Source organism: Aristolochia californica, unplaced genomic scaffold (assembly GCF_029961685.1).
Source record: "Aristolochia californica isolate CCGP_79_NKW_82.1479 unplaced genomic scaffold, dmAriCali1.0.hap1 SCAF_16, whole genome shotgun sequence".
Taxonomy (NCBI): Eukaryota; Viridiplantae; Streptophyta; class Magnoliopsida; order Piperales; family Aristolochiaceae; genus Aristolochia; species Aristolochia californica.
This window is the reverse complement of record NW_027181837.1, coordinates 18683894-18704861: the sequence shown is the minus strand read 5'-3', so window position 1 is coordinate 18704861 and position 20968 is coordinate 18683894. Positions and strand designations below refer to the sequence as shown.

General features: G+C 36.9%; 1 protein-coding gene across 2 annotated transcripts; it reads right to left on the bottom strand.

Annotated features, from left to right (window-relative positions):
• Positions 1-1478: 1478 nt before the first annotated feature.
• Positions 1479-18965, bottom strand: LOC137952936 (uncharacterized). 2 transcript variants are annotated; one of them, XM_068800057.1, is made up of 15 exons: positions 18469-18956; positions 17259-17666; positions 17005-17082; positions 16814-16869; positions 10108-10227; positions 9931-10001; positions 9752-9845; positions 9337-9549; positions 8907-9155; positions 8668-8776; positions 2756-2823; positions 2599-2668; positions 2444-2518; positions 1924-2015; positions 1479-1816 (listed from the first exon to the last, which is right to left on the bottom strand). In XM_068800057.1, exons 2-15 carry the CDS (start codon positions 17574-17576, stop codon positions 1732-1734), a joined length of 1698 nt encoding a protein of 565 aa, XP_068656158.1. In that variant the 5' UTR covers positions 17577-17666; positions 18469-18956; the 3' UTR covers positions 1479-1731. The 2 variants fall into 2 exon arrangements, with proteins under 2 accessions (XP_068656158.1, XP_068656159.1); XM_068800058.1 differs by lacking the exons at positions 1479-1816; positions 1924-2015 and having other exon boundaries at positions 2441-2518; positions 2599-2654; positions 18469-18965.
• Positions 18966-20968: the final 2003 nt, after the last annotated feature.

Sequence of the window (20968 nt, the reverse complement as noted above, 5' to 3'; positions counted from 1 at the left end):
TTTTTATAATCCTCAACTGTAAATATTCTGGAGCTCGGATTTGCTGATGAATTGTTCTACAGCAGATCTCGCAAGGAACCAACGAAAGGAAAGCTCTTCGTTCATGTGATCCAAATTCTTATTCCCTTCTCTTAAAACTCGATACAGGTAGATTGTCTTCTCTTACAGCTTCCGTCGTCCCAGTTATCTAATACTTGGTTCTACATCTTTCTGGGTTAAGATTTACTGCTACAGAAAAAAGTGAAAATACCTGAAAACTTTTAGAAAAATCGTAGAATTATGCACAGGTGAGCTTATCCTTTTGAAATAGGAAATCTCATCTCTTAAGCTAGTCAAGGGTGCCCTGTCTCTTATTACTCTCAAGTCAAATTTGATTAGGTAAGCTTAGGGTAATCAAGCTTGGACAGACATGGAACACCAAGTAGAAGGTAAACTAGTCAAGTCATGTTTCCTTGCGTAAGCCTATTGTCTACTTCACTCACGGTCATGCTCCAGAAACCAAGTCGAATCTGCCTTTCGAAGCTTGACATGATATGCACATGAGTCGCCAGGTTTTACCCACCACTGCAAAGATTCCAACCAAATCAAGATCTCTGGCTACTCCCCAAGTGGAAGATTTTTAGTGCTTCTGGGTTTTCCCACTAACTGCTCCAAGATCAGCTCTAGTGGGTTTTCTTGTTCTTGGATTGTGGACCCTTGCAATGATGCCCTACTACAGAGGTTTTTTTTTTTTTTTTTTTGTTTGGTCTCTGGTTGGAACTGAAGAAGAAAGTGTTTCAGAGGCTTACCAGAAACCAAAGTTTAGGTGAATTGAGAGGTAGTTACGTTCTGCTTTCAATCTCCCACCCAGAGAATCTGGAGGAAGTTTGAAGGTCTGCTTTGTGCTTTCGGCAAAGAAAGAGTTTCATCTTTTTATCATATTGGTAACTAGTCTCGTGTTTCATACCCGTGTCCCTTTTTCTGGAAGAGACAAACGTTTGGTTCACTGAACATAATAAGCACCTTTTTTGCCTACAATGTTCCTGATCAGTTTGTTACAAATTGTATGTTTGGGTAAGAACCGCCATTAAAATGTCAGAGGTGGTTACTGGTTAGAGGTCAACTAAAAAGAAGATGGGGACTTCCACCCAAGTACAGGGTTCCGATGATACAGATAAGGCATATGCCACTTTCTGGAATATTTAGCATCGCTCCAAGGAAGATGAGGAGAGCAACAACTGGATTTGGGTTTTAGACAATTCGCCAGCGCACAGAGTCGACAATGAAATCACCTGTCAATGGCTTCCTGGTGCAGATAACTACCTCAATTATTTCCTGAATTCTCTCATGTAGGGAAGATGTTGGAAGGAACTCAATTCGTTGACCCTTCTCAGAATCTTTGCACCTTTCATTAAAAAACAAAAGTGCAATGAATCAAAATACAATTCGTGCAAAAGCCTTTCATTGAGAAAGTGTAGAACATTTGCTAGGAAGCACCAATTACTTTGTATTCTGTGATAAAACAATTAGTTTACATCAGCATTTCGCATTTTAAGCTCTAGGAAGCATCAAGCCTGTCGTTTAACAATGCGAATAGACGGATTTTATTCCAGAAACTAAGTGTGCAGTGAACAAAGAACAGAACCAACTACTTTAAACAAATGACCAATTAAATTTGCCTCCACCCAGTGCCAAAGATAAATATACACAATTGCTAGACCACCACTTTCCTTCTATTTTTACAAACTCCCACTACTCTGCTGATGGTCTGTGATATATATATTTGGTTCTGGGATCCACAATCACACCCTTCCCTCTGTTCACTTCAAGATCATGCCTACAACAACTAGGCTGTCAAACATCGCCAACTCACAGCAAGATAATCCAAATAACAGAAGTAAGAATTAGCAAGTTAGATTTAATTACGTAAACAGAAGACTTAACTGGAAAACAAAATCTGGAATAGTCAAATGCTCACGAGGAACATATCTGAATAGTTGGAGAAGTCGATCAACATATATGACCTTTCGCCAAACCTGTAGAATAAGACTCGAGAGTTACAATAGTATGGATCGAGGAATATCATATGAAACAAACAACTACTCAAGAATTAGGCAGAATAGGAAGTAGATAGTTATGTAGTAATAAACATCATAAATCTTGTCCTATTCGTCTTGAATTTATATTTTTTAGAGAAAAAAGGAGAAGAAAAATATGATACAACTGTCATTGGAACTTACAGCTTTCTGAGCCCAACCACTCATGCCCATTGAAAGCCATTTTATTCACACACAAATTTGGCAGAATATACTGTATATACTTATCTAATCACTACCATCAGCCGAGCCATACCTCACTATCTCCAGAGAAGACTGGAATTTATGGCTCTAGCTAAAAAATGAATGAAGCATACAGAGTCAGGTCATCAAGGGCATAGAGACCAGAATAAGAAAGTAGAACCTACTTCACCATCCACAAACAATTGCAAAGCAAAGATTGCAGTTTTCATTCCGAATGTAGGATGCAGAACGTATATTGCCTGAACATGACAACAACATTAAGGCTTCAATACAAATACAAAACATCTTACAGAGAAAACCAATAAACTCCAGCACATACATGCAAATTATGTTGATGTTTCCGACCAAGTATTTGTTGTAACCGCCTCATCCATCCTAAATCAGGTTGTCTGTTTTTGTATCATAATATAGGCAACAGTTTGTTTATCTCAAACAAGAACCACAAAATGAATTTCAAATTAATAAATCATACTTACAGCTGTAATGAAGCAGCAGAATGAAAGTAGACAATAGTATAAGGCTTTTGTATCAAAGGTTCAAATTCCTGAAAATAATGAAAATCAATGCCAGACTCAGAAACACCAGGTCAACCTTATAACATAAAGACAAAGTATAAAAAACAAAGCAAACATAAAGATAAACTCTTTCTGACTAGGAGGTAAGTGTTACACTTTACAGCAGAACTTAAATAGGCTTTGCTCATTTTTTAATTCATAAAAGATTTAAAACAAAGAAGTTAATATCCAGAACAAGAGAAAAAATTGGACCCACAACATGACGAAATTGAATTAGATCAGTTAAATAATAGAAATCGATAAATAGATTTTTTTTTTTAAAAGAGATAAATAGATAATGTTACGACAGTTATCTCAACTCCAGCCTTTTCCTATTCTCTGTAAGAACTGACAGAATCTTAACCAACAATAATCACTAGCACTTCTTCAAGAAGTCAGCAATTTTAAGACATTAGCCAAGGCTCACCGAAAGGTTGTACAACCAACTACATCCCAATACAGATCAGATGCCATATAATTTATTTTTTCTTTTCAATGAAGAGATCAGATGCCATATAATTATGTCTTTATTGGTATCTGGTACATAGCAATTTCCCAATATAGACAACCTTGAATAATATCATCCACGGCAATTTGTTTCTTGAAAGAGGGGATGTTAATTGATTATGTCAATGCCTATTATAATTGTTTTTAGGCACTCCACCTCAATATCCTGCTTTAAATAAAAGCTGACCACTAACGGAGACAAATTTTTGTTACACTAATTAGAGCAAGAAGCAAATCCTATGCTGCTCCTGGCTTTGTGAAAAGCATGACTTTAATTTGTATGATAAGTAGAGAGGAGAGGGAAAAAAACGCAAACAGAGACGAGTGAGGAGAAAGCTGCATGTAGAGCAGCAGCCATCAAGGATCCACTTGATCCCTAATCTCTTCTATTATATCACTTACGTGAAAAGACAACTAAAAGGATAGAATTGCCCTAAGTACATGTATCTGCTGTATACAGCCATATAAAACCAAAAACGAATCATAAAACAGAATCAGATTGATGTGTCACTATCCTACGACTTTGCTAGCCAATAGAGATCATGAATATACATGTGTAATAACCAAAATGCCCCTGATTCCACATATTCTTACACTTTTCCCTCAAGCTAGAGCATAAATATCAAACAGTTCCAACTTGTTAACAAACATCGAATGCTCACGTCTTCCAAGAAGTTTGTTGCCAAGTTGTTTAGATGATTTTGCTTATGGTATAAAAACCTTCCCTTGCATTACAGCTTCTCTAATAAAATGCAGTCTATTTCAATATGCCTGGTCCTCTGATGGAAGACTAAATTGCTAGTTATAAAAATTGTTGTTTGATTGTCAAATTTCATAACCATAGGTTATGTAATGTGAAATCCTAACTCAAGAACTGATTTTACCCACATGAGCTCACTCACTATATAAGCCATTGCTCTATACTCTACCTCGGCACTATATTCTATTTCTTACTGTTCCAAAGTAATCAAGTTACCCCCAACAAAACAGTAGTACCTTGTCTTAGACCTCCTATCTATCTTGGATCCTTCATAATCAGGATCAAGTGTCCTAACACACTGATCTTCCTATGGACAGTGTATAATAGACCATCTCCAGAAGCTCCTTTCAAATATTTCAAAATTCTATTAGCAGTCTCGAAGTGTATTTTGTGTGAATTCTCCATGAATTAGCCAACAACTCCCACTATAAACTATATGTCTGGCATTGTAAAGGTGGCATAAATCAACTTATCCACCTGGTAACTCTACTATGTCCTATCCTTAAGTGCAAGGCTCTAGTCATCTTGAAGACTAGTGTGGACTTCCATGGAAGCATCCACTGGATGTGCGCCCAATAGACTATATTTTTAATATATCTAAAATGTACTTCCTATGAGAAAGGACAATACTTTTCTGACTTCGGGCTACCTCAATACCAAGGAAATATTTCAGTTGTCTTAAATCCTTTGTCAGAAAATGTTTCGCCAAATACCCGTTTACTTGTTGAATCCCTTTAAGATCACTCTCCAATAACGCAATATCATCCACACATATAACAAAAAACAACAACCCAAGATTGTCTCCTCAACATAAACACAGAATTATCACAATAGCTTCTCACGAAATCAAATTTCATAACCACCTTATTAGACTTTTCAAACCATGTCTTGAAGCTTTGTTTAAGACTGTAAATAATCTCTTCAATTTGCACACCTTCCTAGTTGCCTCCTGAGCAACAGACCCAGGAGGTTATTCTATGTACACTTCCTTCTACAAATCACCATAAAGAAAGACATTTGTTTATATCTAGCTTATATAAGGACCATCCTTAATTGACTGCCATAGAGATTAAAATTTCGACAGAAGTAAGACGAGCAACTGAGGAGAATATCTCAAACACATCGATGCCATAAGTCTAAGTGTATCATTTGGCAACGAATTGAGCTTCGTACCTCTCAATGCTCCCATCAGCCCTGTATTTAGTAGTATATACTCATCGACACCCTACAATAGCCGCTCCCTCCCTCAGATGGATCACAAAGCATAGATGTACCCCTAGAATCTAAGGTCTCCATCTCCTCATCCATAGCTTCTTTCTCCTTGGGCAATACGAAAACATCTTGCACTATATGAATACTAGAAGAAGTAAACAAAGACAAAGCAAAGAATTTACAGGATGGTGTCAAAAATCAATAGGGAAGTGCATAAATATTTAGTTTTCCAAAGCCCAATAGCAAGTTTAAATTAGAGAATTTAGATTCTGCAGATGAAGAATGAGATGATACAACTAGAGGAGGAGGCTTTTGTTGATGTTGGTTATAAGTGGATGGTGCCACAAAAGTTGATTTAGAGGCGACACGACGACGTTGATACACTTGTAATGGCTTTGAAGGTGATGGTGGTGGATGCATGGGTGTCATACCTTGCACTTAAAATATCCATAATAGCTATAGGAACAGGATTGCGGACAACTAAACTTTGTCAACTAGGCTCAATTCAACTGATGGTGACTCACTAGATGTCACAAAGCAAGGCGTTCTCTCAAAAAACATAACATCAGCACTAGTATCCCTTCTAATGTCATGAGTAACCCAAAAAAACACATTTGGTGGAACTAAGGGATATACATCAATGACCCCACAGTGAGGTTTTAACACTTGTATGAAAATAAGTCCCAATATAAATTAAAATAACATATGATTGATCAAATAATATGAGGTTAAGATTGCACCACTCTAAAAAGACAAAAGGAACATGCATCTAAAATGACAAGGTGCGTGCAACCTCAAGTAGATGTCTATTCTTTCATTCAACAACCCCATTTTGTTGAGGTGTGTAGACACACAAAGTTTAATGAATGATTCCAAGCAAGTGACAAAAAAATATTAAACTTTTTGGTTAAAAAACTCCAAACCATTACCTATATGAAAGATGCAAATAGAAATACCAAATTCATTGAAAAACTATGTAAATACATCAAAGACTTCTGATCTCTCTAGAAAAATATATACCCAAGTTACTCTATTAAAATCATCTATAAAAGACATAAAATATTTGAAACCAAAGATACTCGAGACTCAACATGGACCTCATACATTAGAGTGAACTAATTCAAAAGGAAGGAACTTTTAGTAGAATTTGTTGAAAAATTAGCTATATGATGATTTCCCTTTTGACAAAATCCACACTTGAATGATAGATCAAACAACAAAGAAGGATGGAAGTGCATAGCTTGGTTGGAGATAGATATCCCAAGCGCAAGTACCATAAACATAGTGAAGTGTTTATTGAAAATGCTACAACATTTGGAATAGACATACTCTCAAGAAAGTAGTGTCCACCTTTCTCATGCTCGGAACTAATTGTTAAGTTGGGTCCAAAGCCCTATCCCAAGATGACTAGTTAACTTAGGAAACCTCTTTACCAAGTAATAAACTCAAGATCTTTGTACGTACTAATCTATGTGGGACTATTCCTTAACACTGCCCCTCACGTGTACACCCTCTTTTGTGGCTCTACAAGTGGATAATTTAGGAGTAGGCAGTTTAGGTGTAGGCCCTCTTTGGTGGCTCTACAAATGGATAGTTTTAGGTGTAGGCCCTTTTTTGTGACTCTACAAGTAGATAATTTAGGTGTAGGCCCACATATGAGTACCTGCTCTAATACCATGTTAAGTTGGGTCCAAGGCCCTATCCCAAAATGACTAGCCAACTTAGGAAACCTTTTTACCAACTAATTAACTCAAGATCTTTGTACTCATTAATCTATGTGGGACTATTCCTTAACACTAATCATATTTTTCGTCTCTAAACCTTAAAATATACAAAATGTAGGATAAAAAGTTATGAAGCAATTCAAACACTTAGTAATATTACTTATAGACAAGATAATGCAATGGAAGAGGATCTGGTGTTTTACCAAACATAAGCGGCACATTTTTTTAGGTGGGCCCCACACAGAAATCTAACTTAGGGTATATGTCACAAAACCTAGAAACGAAATTCAATCCTTCAACCACAATCTAAACCAATTTAGACCCAAAGCACATAACTATCCTACAGAATTATATTGAGCAGGCAGTGCATAGAGTTAGACAAGTCTGCACTATTCGTGAGCAGAGACAGGAGAAAACCCTCTAGGGGCACAATAATACATAATAACTGCTCAATAGGCAATACAAGCCAGGAACCAAGTGGTTATGGCACAAGGAAAGGAGCAAAGATCTGACCTTCAAGTATAAGAAAAGATTTATAGAAATTCTTCCAGTAAAAGTTGTTGGCTTAGAAAAAAGAATGGAGACATGTAGAACTTCCCAAACTAGAACTTATAGTTTTGATACCATATAAGCTTGTATAAAAAAGAAGTAAAGAGGAGAGAAAGAAGAAGGAAAAGAGAGAGAAGAGCGAGAGGAGAAAGCCGCATGTAAAGCAGCAGCAAGGATCCACTCGATCCCTAATTCCTTTTATTATATCAATTAAGTGAAAAGATAACTAAAAGAACAGAATTGCTTACATGCATCTATTGTATACAACCATACAAAGCCAAAAACAAAACAGAAAGCATAATCGGTTGATGTATCACTGTCCTATGACCTTCCTAGCCAATAGAGATCATGAAGACGTGTAATTACCAAAATGCCCCTAATTCCATAATTTCTTACAATAACCAAAGACCAAAAATGCTCATGAAATAAGCCCTCCGTTTTTTTTTTTTTTTTTTTTTTTTTTTTGGAATGTTGATATCACACATGCACACCCTTTTACCCTTGGTGAGACTTAAGCCCAAAGACCTCACACTAGAAACGCCACCATGAGACCATTCAAGAAATAAGCCCATGTCATGAAAAGTAAACATTTCTATTAGAATGGGCCTGTCTTTAATATGCAAGTTGCGCCTTCGCTAACAGGTCGATCTTTTGGCGCAATAGTTAGTAACAACTTCAATTAGGAAACAATCAACTGATCAGTTGAATTGCATGAACTAATGCTTGCAAGAACAACTATCATCCCCTTGCTGTTCATTGAAATGAATAAATCTCCATTAAACATGATTGAAGATAATTTGCCAGTTGTTGTGTAAATGATCCTCACAGAATCTAGCATCAACATTGAGGACTGGGCATCCTATAGATAAATAGGATTACAAAGATTGTTCAGGTATATGGTTCCCAAGAGAAAGGAGCTACTAACAAAAAGAAAAGGAGCAGCAAAAATAATGATGCACTGAACCAGTGAATGGACCATAAGAGAAGAAGTGCACCTTAGATGCTTAACTTGAATTCAAAATCCAAAAAGAGATATTATCCCCTTCCAAACAAATAAAAATAACAATTCATAAAATCAATACCTTTACAACATACAGCACAAACCGCTCCAAATCAAGACAGCGCAAAAGAAAATGAGCTCCAACAATAACCATTACTGGTCGACCTTCACTGTCTACTCCACCTCGATAACTGGAAAAAAAAGAAAATTATATAAGAAGAATTAAAATGCAGATTAAAAGGACAAACATTAATTATCCAAACACACATAGAAACAAGGAATACGACTTTATGTAAAAAAAAACTTCAGTAAAAGCCTTACACAATTTTCATTTCTGCAATTTCTGAAAGATTTAGAGAACTAGCTTTGGCTAGATATCTAGCATGAAGAGAGTACTCCTCAGCAGCTGACAGCGGAGGGCCACCAAGATCACCAAGTCCAAGCAATTTTGCACAGCTCCAACCACTTTGGGCTTGAGCATCTTTTTCCCATTGCTCCTTATGCCGCTGATCAGGATCCTTGCTCAGGGCCATAAACGCAGGATCAAGATAAGGTTCCAAATGAGATGTCCTGATAAGATAAACAGCTATCACAAAATTAGTAATTATGTGGGAAGATCACTGTCTTCTTTCTCCTTCATTTGCCCCTTGCCATCTCACTTCTCTCCCACCCACATAAGGCGCAAAGGAAGAAAGACATCAACAACATGGGCAACAGCTCATTGAACCTAATAAATATGAAGTTCACTGACCGTCTAGCTGTTAATCCAAGATCAATGACAGGAACATCTGCTTTTGCAGTAGGAGGTGAGGGGACAGATGCTGGCACAGCAGGCAAAGGTTTTATTCTGATTTTGCGCTCATCTATCACTGTTTCACCATTCTCATCTCCTACATCTGCAGGAAGCTTTGATATTGCCAACTCTTCTTCATGTCTATCCCTTGGGAAGTACAATGGTAGTAGTCTGCATTGCAAGAACCATGGTCAAAACCTGATCAGTGAAGAAGAATAATACAATAATCTTACAGTTCAATGACACATGTCAAGCCTTCAAGCAGCAATACAGAACTGAAAAGTTTAACACTGCAACTTTTTTTTGAGTGAAAACATTGATAATTTTATGGCCAATAAATACCCTTTTCCACAAAATTAGCTGAAAGAGATACCTTTTATATATCTCAGTATCAGATGAAGTGGAGGTACAAAAGACAACAGCGGTGACTTTATCCTTCTGCTTCTCCAGAAAACGTCGAACAGTCCCTGCAGACTCCAGGAAAACATGCAGACTGACAACCAGTGGCTGAATTTTTTCCCAAAAAAAAGAAGGAGCTTTGCAAGATCTTACTGATAGCAACATGAGCAGCTGGCTCACGGGGATAATGTTTTGCCTCTGTATATATACATCCAATGGCAATGCTGCACAGAATAAAGTCATCAAGTTCAAGTTTTCAATGGTCTCCACCAAAACTAAAATACAATGAGGTTAAAGCAAGCAACAAAACTAGGCCACTGTCAATACAACCTCTGAAGTTCGTTTTCAATAAGGACCTCAAGGCAGGAGCGGTAGCAGTGACTAAGTGCATTCTCTGCAGCAGTATGATATTTGATAGCATATTTTGGGCCCACAGTATGAATAACTCTCCTGATAAAGGGCATCAAACAAGTATGTTCTGAATAAATTCATGCTTCCAATAATGTATCTGATACTCTCCTGATAAAGGGCATCAAACAAGTACATTCTGAATAACTCATGCTACTAATAATGTATGTGATAGTAAATAGAACACGAGTCAACTACATAATAAATGCATCCACACTGGCAAACTCCTCACCCAAGAGAAGAGCAAAAAAAAAAAGATAAAAGAACCCATTTACCCATGAGTAAGCAGGTAAACAAATGGGTAACAGAATATCCCATATTCAGAGTGGACAAATGGGTAACTTGTTAAGTAGACGGTAATAGGAAGAGGCAACAAATAACCTTCACAAGTTTGGATGATTACCCAGTCGCAGCCCTATTGATAAATGTCATAGTAATCACCACATGGTACCATATGAACTTTAGATTACAGACAAAGTAACCTGCGGCATGGTCCTCATGTTATAAATGCATGTGTTACAGTCCTACTAGTGTTAGGAGTCAAAATTTTATTTTTAATTGAGTCAGTTTAGTTTTAGGGGTCATAAATGACCTAATCTAGTAGCAATAATGAGACCTCTGTGCAGGTCAATGGAAGTAGTGCAACCATAAAGAGTGTTTACAGTGTAAGTGGACGTAAATATGGAAACTAGAGAGTAAGTATGGAAACTAGATAGTAAGGATGGCAACGAGTTGAGTCGAGCCGAGATAGAACAATGGTCGGCTCGAGCTCAGTTCGAATCATAACCAACAGGCTCAAGTTCTTGAGCTCAACCTTGAGCTCAGGTCAAGCAAATTTTCCAGTAGCTTGAGCTCAAGCTTGACTCCAAAGTGCTATGGTGGAAGAGACTGAATTACCTTCCTGGCCTTCCATCTTAAGAGACAAAACTGCCCATTGAAATTTGAAAAATGCAGTACCCCTTGGTAGTTTGCAGTTAGGTGACTCTATAGTAAATTGTCTACAGATTTTGATGCCTCAAAAGTAGGCTAACAGATTGATGTCCCAGAATGGGAAAAAGAAAAGGTGAACTGTCTCCAAGAATGAAGACTTTTGTCCTCAAGTATTGAGAAATTCATCTCGTGTAGCTTAATTTGACACCTGGGGGAAAAAGAGGAAGAAGAGAAAAAAAATGGATAGCAAGGAATTACCTAAAAAAGCAAAAAGCGGGAATTAGCAGCGGCGATCAAGCTAGAGAAATTAGGGAATCGAAAAGAATTATTCTTACCCTTTTGCATGCTATGTTATTCTCGTAAATAAAAATAAATTTGAGCCGACTTGCAAGTACCAAGTCGAGCTTGACCGTGCTCAAGGTTGGGGCTAGGCTTGAACTTGGTTAAAAAATCAAGTTCGACCCAGCTTAGTGTAACCCCTACTAGAGAATAATTTAGAAGATACAAAAATTAGGGCAACTTTAAGATTTAGAAATTATTGGGTCCTGGGTGTGGGTTCTAAACAATTGTACTCTCTTGAGATTAACATTGAGAAATTGAATTAAAATTTTTAAATATGGTCCAATCTCTTCCACCCTCAAGTTCTCTCTCTCTCGCCTACCTCCCATTAAACCCTAATTCTCTTTCTCACTAGCTTTCCCCTCTCAAACCCTACCATCAAAGTGTGACTACCTCCATCTTCCATCATCCCTCCCCCTCCCCTGTTTCTCCCTCGAGCAAACCCTCATTTTCTACATATTGTCTCTCCCTCATGTTGCATGCAAGCATATAACACAGAGATGCAGTAATTCTAAGTCATATTTTAACCATGTCCATAGATGCACAAATCAAAATTAGCTTTGGCTCTCTCTCTCTCTCGCCTACCTCCCATGAGACCCTAATTCTCTCTCTCACTAGCTTTCCTCTCTCAAACCCTACCATCAAAGTTCACCTCTACCTCCATCTTCCATCATCCCTCTCCCCACCCCTGTTTCTCCCTCAAGCAAACCCTCATTTTCTACATATTGTCTCTCCCCCATGTTGCATGCAAGCATATAACACAGAGATGCAGTAATTTTAAGTCATATTTTAACCATTTCCATAGATGCAAAAATCAAAATTAGCTTTGGGGTCATTTCTAACTATAGTTCATATCTAGCTTGTGATACAGCTCAGCAAAACCACCCACCAAATTTTGGCTCAAGTCTTCAATGATCCCTGATCTTCATGTGACAGAATCAAATAACTTCCTCAGACCCTAATATAGACACAAAGGAAGACAGAAATAAAGCTGAAGTGGAATAAATTTATTATTCAAGGGTACAGATCAAGGTCCAAGCTCCAAATTACAAGTTTTGTCCCCATTGTAACCCAACTCAGAAGTCAATATTTGTGGTCCATTGGCACCAAGGGGATTTTTTTTTTATTAAGCCCAAAGGAGGAAAAAAGATACAATCAAGGATAGGGGCCCTTTACAATAAGGGAATTGGATGGTCATCCAATTAAATCATTAAATCATTAAATCATTAGCCATTTGCAGCATATGAGACCAATTACAAAGACAATCTTAGCCAAATCCTGAATTGCATGAAAACACTGCCAATGACAACAAGGAGGATCTTTCTATCCCAAACACCAACCAATGACATAACTAAAATCACCTTCAACATGGATGCTACCTTAAAATCAATCAACACAAATCCTCAACCCAAGCCAACTAGCATGAATTTCAACTGTTTAGAGTCTGAAATTCCTGTTGATTTCTTGGGCCTTCTTCACATAATTACAAGAGTCAAAGAGAAGAGGGAAGAAGAGAGGAGAAGAGAAGAAAGAAAGAGCTCTAGCCCATGAGGGTGAAGAAAGAGAGAGCGTGAGGGGAAAAGATGAGGAGAAAAGAGAGGAGCAAAGAGAGAAATTGAGCCAAGAGGTTAGAGGTTTGATACTCTAACCCATGCCTTGAGGCTGTATTTATAGCTGTGGGGAGGATTTTTCGATGATTACAATGCCCTTAGGGCTACATCCTTCAAAAGACAAAAGATATATGAGGACATACACCAGCTTGTATTAATTACAACTCGAAGCTATGTTTATGGAAGGACCTGGGTTTCCAATGGAGGAACCATCAAGATTCAACTTGATAACCCCATCCTTCAGCAGCTTCCAATCGCCAAAAGAAAGTGCTTTGGTTAAAAAGAGAGGCAACCATGGTCCTACTATTCCTTAGGCTACCTTCCTTGACCTCTTCAAAACCTTCAAGGGTACTCAGCCAAGTGACTACATGCATCATGATTCCAGAAGAATCAGAATCTCAAGAGGAAGATTGCTTCTTGAAAAACCTCTAATTTTTCTCCAACCAAATTCCCCAAAGAATGTGCGTGAAGCAAGTTTTGAGTATGATCTTACCCACAGTACAAGAGAGATCTCAAAACACAAGGAAACAAGGTTATTGAACAAACTAGAAGACAAAGAGACAACCAAGAGAGACTGAAGAAATTATTCCAATCTCCATAAAAAACAGCAATTGATGAGCAATTAATTTATTCATCAGTCTGACCACAAAGAGGACAAGTACTGCTTGGAAGATTGGAGCCATGCCTAATTAAATTATCTATCATTAAAATTCAACCACGGAGAGCAATCCAGATAAAAAATTTGAGCTTATGGAGATCAGAAAGTTTCCAAGCAACTGATTCAACACGAGCAAAGTCGTCTCAGTAGATGTGAGCTTTTCATAACAGGATGCCACAATGAACTTCCCATTGAATAGGGGCACCAGATGAACTTACCAGGTTGAGAACTTTTAAAGCTGGTCCAAGCCCTTCATGGGATTGCAAAAAGTCAATTGCCTCCTCAGCATTTAATTCCCTCCTGAAATGAAGACCCGAAAGAGCAAAGCATTTTGGTTCCTGGCAAGGCCGAAAAGTCTTAGAAATCAATGTCACAAAGCTTCATCAAGGACCCAAAGTTCTGTTCAAAAGTTGATTCACTCCCCATTATCAGCAAGAACCAGGTCTTTAGGGAAAATTGTTAGAATGTATGATGTGAGTATTTCCACAGCATGGATAAATGCCTGGTAAAACCTTCTCCAAACCACCAACTTCGAGGCAAGGCACTCAACTTTTTAGGAGAAAGGTAAGCCAAAGAAGATCCTTATTGACATTTATTTCTCCAGCACCATTTAGGTGGAAAGGCAACATTAGTTTCCCTGATTCTACAAATACCCAGCCCACCACTCTTCTTAGGCTTATAAAACCTTTTTTATTCATTAAAATGCAATAAAGCTTCAATTCCTGAGCCCTCATCTATATCCCTAAACTTAATATTTTTTCTTTAACTGATGCCCTTCTCTACATCCATACACCAAGTGACTTCAAAACTCAACTGGCCATCAAACTGGAAGGATGCTCAGTTTTCGTCAAATCCAATTAGACCAGATTCGAGTAGTGGTTGCACCAAAAAGAGATGTTATCTATAAATTTATGATATACATTATTTCTCTACTTGTAGCCACAGAACAATGGTCTATAAAGATGGTTAGACATTCGGCCGAGTTATATTGTAGGTCAGTACTTTGAATCCTCTCCCAAGCACATGATCTTTCTCCCATTTCAATTGAACCATACAGGTTGAAACAGGCCAGTTCTTGTGGTTTCATGCTGGAAACAATTCTTCATGCTTAGGAACCAGAAATGACCCAAGTTCAACACGGTTGAACCAGCCAGTCCAGTCCAATTTTGACATCATTGCATAAACCTAAAATTTCATCTTCTAAAATCTAGTGAACACAAATAAATCAAAATTTGGGTAAGGGCCTACTACAACACCGTTTTAACCAGGTTAGCAGTGAGTAACTCCAGCCACTTTACAGGGAACAGTATTTACTGTTGCCAATGTAATAGCAAAACGCCATCAGACACCAATCACAACAGAACATGCGTCCCCCAAGTAATTTTAAAAAGGAATGGGGGACACATGCTTGTGATTGCTGTAATAAGGTTTTTGACATCTCAGTAATGGCAAATCTAACCTCATTTCATATACCTCTGGTAAGACATTCAAAGAGATGCCATCTCCTCCAGCAATTCCTAAAATGATCCACACCAATCTTCTGACTTTATTGTCAAGACATGAGTTTTTTTAGGCTAGTCAACAGACCCTCTGACAAAGTCCTGGCCATTTATTTCCATTGTAAGACTTTATTCTTCGCTTTTGGCATGTAAGGTTGAGCCTTCACAAGATTATAATAAATCAGTTATGATACCGGTTCCAGTCTGACCGGGTGCAAGAGGACCTTTGACAATAATTTTGTTAAGGCCAGAGTTAGCTGGTTCCGAGTGTGGCCTTATACAGTTCCAGCAAATGAGTATAATCCATTCTGAAGAAGTTTCAAGATTTAAGCAAGAGCTTACTCATTTTACTTTTATATTTTTATTGATGTATTACTAATAAAAGGAAATTGTTTCAGATTCAATTCAGACTCCAAGGTTCAATCTATTTTACAAGGACACGAGTATAGGCCTTTTTCGAAAAGATGACAATTAAGGTTTCTATTGTCACCATTATAATTTTTTTTATTTCTTTTTAAAAGGCAATGCTGCTTCTTTGTCTTTTTTGTCTTTTTTTGTCTTTTTTTAAATCTAATCAAGCTTGACAAGAGCTCTTTATCTGACAAAGAAACTTCCAACCATGGTCTGCTGTAAGCATTGTTAGCACATAAAGCCCTAATATGAAAGAATATGATTAAAATACCTTTTAAAATATTTGAAAAAGAATTCCAACATATTAATGGGTCACTGACTGTATTATTACATTTACCCAAGAAATCTAACTTTTATTATGCTTATGGTAGTTGTCTAAAACATTTTTTTTTTACCCAACATCCTCAAGTTGAGTTATGTAACATGTCAAAGGTATTATAAAGAAATTCTTCACGAATGACAACATGCTCTCTCCCTATATTTAATTCAGTGAGCCATCCAGGTTGTCGTTGGCTGAGCCGATAGAAAGGCATCAGAGATGTGCCCCCTCTCAACCAGTGGTGTCCATATCAGTATTGACTACTGTATGGAGACCCTAAAAAAGGTATTATAAAGAAATTCTTCACGAATGACAACATGCTCTCTCCCTATATTTAATTCAGTGAGCCATCCAGGTTGTCGTTGGCTGAGCCGATAGAAAGGCATCAGAGATGTGCCCCTCTCAACCAGTGGTGTCCATATCAGTATTGACTACTGTATGGAGACCCTAAAAATTCAACATGATATGCTGACATGTATCCGGTATCAATGCCAGATTGAGAGCATGTCTAGTAAAACAGATAATAAAAGAATATTAAAACCTGATACATAACTGTATCAGTCTCGCGATTCCCTCTTCAAAATCCAATACATGTTTTCCACTTCAAAATCCAAAATCTGTTGCCTGAGACCCAGCACATATTGGCATTATGGGCGACACAGGTCAACGGAGGTACCCATGCCTTAATATTATTGTTTATTCCTCGACAACTAAGAAGCACTTGTAAGGCTAACTTCTATTCAGAAATAGGAAGAAGAAGACACAGGGAGGAGAATTTAAAATGTTTTTTCACATTAGCAAAAGCATACTCTTGTCCAATGAAAGAAAGAAATTTTGTTAACAAAAATGATCAAACAGCTACCTAGCAGGGAGGTCATATGCATTTGTAACTTTTGCCATTCCAGTTCGACATCCTCCCTGAATATTCAAATATTACAGAAATCAAGGCACAGCCAACTCTCAAGTAAGCACTGAAAAGTATGATGCACAAGAAAGGAAACAAATACTAGGAAAATCATAAGGTCACAATCATTGTAACTACATCAACTCTACCAGTGTAGCACACTCCTCCACTAGACCAGGCCCCGCAGCAACATGCAAACCGGGACTGCTATGTGCTTCATCCAAATTCTGGTAGCCAATTCACAAAAGGGGTCTCAATATAATGAACATCAATCAACAATTAAAGTGTAGTTAAGACAAAAAGAGTATCTACTAGTTCACCGAACTTTCTGTCCATTATGTAGTGACAAAAGAAAAGAAAAAAATGCCTATCTAGAAAAACCTGTTCAAACAAGAGGCCTCACCTCATTTGTGGAATTAACCACAGCATCAACTTCAAGATTCCAAGGATTGCCACGCCACAAGTATATCTTTGAATTGATGTCATGATCAACAGGAAACCTTGAAGTTACCACATCGGCCCCACTCCCAGCTCCAGACGAAGATGTCAAAGGATCTGAAAAGAAACTGATAGACAATGAAGAACCTTCAGTCTCATATACATAAGGTAAACGCTGTTCTGCATCACTCCAGCATGGAATTTGATCTAGCTTCACCACACTATCTCCACTGTCCGTAGGCAGCCCACCCCGAGTGGTGGTGGGGTCCCCACTCCGATACATTTATTTTCTCAGAAACTATCTGATGCACAGAAATGGGTTCTCCTGACAATTTTAAGCCAGACTCCAAAGAAGCAGACCTGAACACCAAGCCTAGATAAAAATTTACAGTAAGCCTCACAAAAAAAAATTGACAACATATGCTGCAAAGAACAGCTGCTCCAAATAGCAAAGAAGGTGACTACCCTGTATGAATCAAAATGTAAAAACCTTACTTCTGGACTTGCCCAGTGCTAGCCACCACCAAATTTGTTCTTTTAAATTTTGTTTGGCATCTAATAATTTATGTGGTTAGATGGATGTATGATTCACAGGAAAACTTAAACTTAGTATAACAGTGAATCCAGTATTCCAGTGTGTAATTTATACCAAGAAAACATGAAATTGCTATTTCCTTTTAAAGCTTCAAAAGGTTGGAGGGATTTAGCAAAACGCCATTTTGCACCATCCCCTATTAAAAAGCCAACCAATGTGCAACCCAACTTCCAAAAACCGTAACAAAACTCACCTGCATCAGCGTATATCGGTCCCGGAGACAAACTTATAAATAATTTTTTTCACACTTACCTGTTCTCCAACACAGTATTTCACGCTAGAAACTGAAACATCTAATAGAATTGGGTAGACCAAATATAATAACCGTCCTAGCGCGACCATTTCCTTGGTTTCATTTCTAAAGGAACAAGAACAAAAAGGGATTTGGGTATAGAACCAATACCAGAAATTCAATGCATAAACTCAAGACAAAATTGCAGATATTAAATAATCACGTATCCCTCACAATTCAACTATCTCAATCCACCAGGTTTGAAATCTCTCCGTCCCTATGCAAAAAGAAGATGGTTGTGTAGCAAAAGTGCCATCCAGTTCTAAGAAGAGAAAATAGTAAACTCACCGTAAGCCCCGAAAAGGTTCGTTTGCAAACGAGAAATCTGGCTCTAATGACCGAAGACGTTAAGAGGCCGAACTATACCCATTCCCAGTATCATGAAATTTTGAAGTTGTTCAGCTCCGGCGAAACTTCCAGGAATAAATGAAACCTCAATTGGGCTCAGAGAAATCAAAGCTCGTCAGATTTGGATACCTGGTGGGGTGGCTTCCTCCCCATGGCGCACAGCAATTGTCTGGAAAGGAACACCCATCAGCTCGGTTGGTTTGGCTGTCTTGATTCGGGAGACCGTCGAGAAAAACTGTATTTACCTTGAATTACCGAACTTACCCTCGGCGGAATTCCAAATTTTCAGCTTAGGTTTATTGGACGTGAGAAAGATTGTGTCGAGTTCATGATTGATCGCAAGTGGGATAGGAATTTGGATTTGCTCAGAAATCGGCATTTTAGTTTCGGAGAGACTTCCAATTAACAAATGCCAACGACATGTGTCATACAAATCCAAAAATCGGAGGAGAAGCGGAAGATTTTGATAGTTGCCGTCTGTTTCTGTCCTTCTGCGTTCCTTCCTTTTTGATCTGTTAAGAGCGGCTCTCTTCTATCAAAAATAAGTTAAAGTAAATTAAATTAGTAATTCTATAAACATAGGTGAAAAATAAAAAATTGATAGACATTTTAGTTTTAAAATTTTTAAAAATCAACATGAAATAAAAATTAAATTATGGGAATAACAAATTAAGAGTACAAATTAGGGGAATAACAAAACGGCTATCTCGGCCATTCGATCATGTGATCAGAACCAAATGGTTTTTCGTATTGGATCAGTCGTGTGTATAACTTTTTTATATTTGGTATTTTATTTGTGATATTGAAAGAAAGTATCCTTCATAACTTGCAAAATTCGTTCCTCCATTAATCTCTATTATACGCTCATGTAATGCCGATATTTTTGTAAAAGATTCATTGTTAACATTGACATTCTATAAACTATATTTACTTGAAATATTTACTATAAATAACCAAAGAGATTCTTGTCCACTGCACATTAATCTTAAAACCATGTAATAAAAATTCCATAATTGTGATGTCAAATAGTTTTGAAGTAAATTCAAAGATTAATAACGTACAGTACCCTATCATCTTCAAAAATATATTCAACATTCAAAGTATATTTCCTTTACGATTGTGGCTCCAACGTTTTTATCAGCTTTGCTATGATAAAAAAAATTCGTATTTTGTCAAATTTGATTAATGTTTGTCTCTCCATCTTAATAAATAAAATAAAAAAATATTATACTATTTAGAACTTAAATAAATTACAATAATTGTAATGAAATAGTGAAATTAAATGAAACATAAATATATAAAATATTACAATAAAATTATAAAAATTATTGTGAACTACAATGTTTTCCAATATAAGTGTATAATTATAAAAAAATAAAATACAACTTTTTGGTTATTACAATTTTATTTTCTATTTTATTCAAAACTTCTTAATACACAACATTTTGAGTGTGCTAGGGGGGGCAGTGATGAGTAGTTCATAACCAATATTTTTAATCAATTTCATGAAGTAACATGTTAAACTCTAATATGATACTAGCCATGACTAAATATTAGATTAGGTAAATATAATCTAACATAATCAAAAGTTTGACATTGACTTTGGTTAATTATCAATGCAAAGGCTAGCTTTCAGTTGCTCAACAAGTTTGGGGGTCTATTTATTACTTCTTCAGCTAAACTAGTTATTTTTTTCACATTTCCAAAAAACTACAAAAAAATGTTGATCAATCAATAAAAAGGTATGATCGATCAACTATGAACAATGGATATATTTTTTAAGGTTCCTTAAGTTTGTTGATCAACTAGGGTATCAATCAACAAGTTTTCAACCTTTTAGAAATCTCATTCATTGATTAACCTATTTCGATTTATTAATCATGCTTTATAGAACTGGCTATGTAGAGTTATATGTGATCAATTATGCTTTATAATCTCAATTGGTAGTATTTTGTATGATTAATCATTTTCATAAGCTCTACTATTTAACACTCAAGATGACCAATCAAGTGGATGTAGGTTGATTGATCATCTTTTATGCCACAGTACTAATTTTAAGTTGTAAGCTTGATTAAAGCTAAACTAAGGGATTTAGCAAGTCTGCATCATTCTTATGAATCGTTTAAGCATTGTTGTAGAAAACTTCATGCCATAAAACTCCAATGCTCTTCTTGACTTTCCTCTGACATGACTAAGTTCGTGAGATATTTCTATGTGACTTGACTCTAGATATTCAAGTCTTCAAGCTTATTTTTCGTGTAAGATTTTCTTCTTAGCAACAATCTCCAATGAGTTATTACTTCGCGTCTTGACTTGGCAACTTGATTAATCATTATTTTATTTTGAATAGACCTCATAATATGTGTTAGAAAATGTGTGTCTAAAATAAATTGATAATACCATTAGTAAGACACTATCAAACTATCCATTTGTTTATCAT

What these genes read in the sequence shown, in the direction of transcription:
- LOC137952936 (XM_068800057.1), bottom strand. Translation starts at nt 17,576, where the DNA reads ATGTATCGGAGTGGGGACCCCACCACCACTCGGGGTGGGCTGCCTACG. An exon ending in GCATATGACCTCCCTGCTAG is followed by an intron (nt 10,228 to 16,813) that starts GTAGCTGTTTGA and finishes GCCCTTTATCAG; the next exon opens with GAGAGTTATTCATACTGTGG. An exon ending in ATTGCAGAAATGAAAATTGT is followed by an intron (nt 8,777 to 8,906) that starts GTAAGGCTTTTA and finishes TTTTTTTTCCAG; the next exon opens with TTATCGAGGTGGAGTAGACA.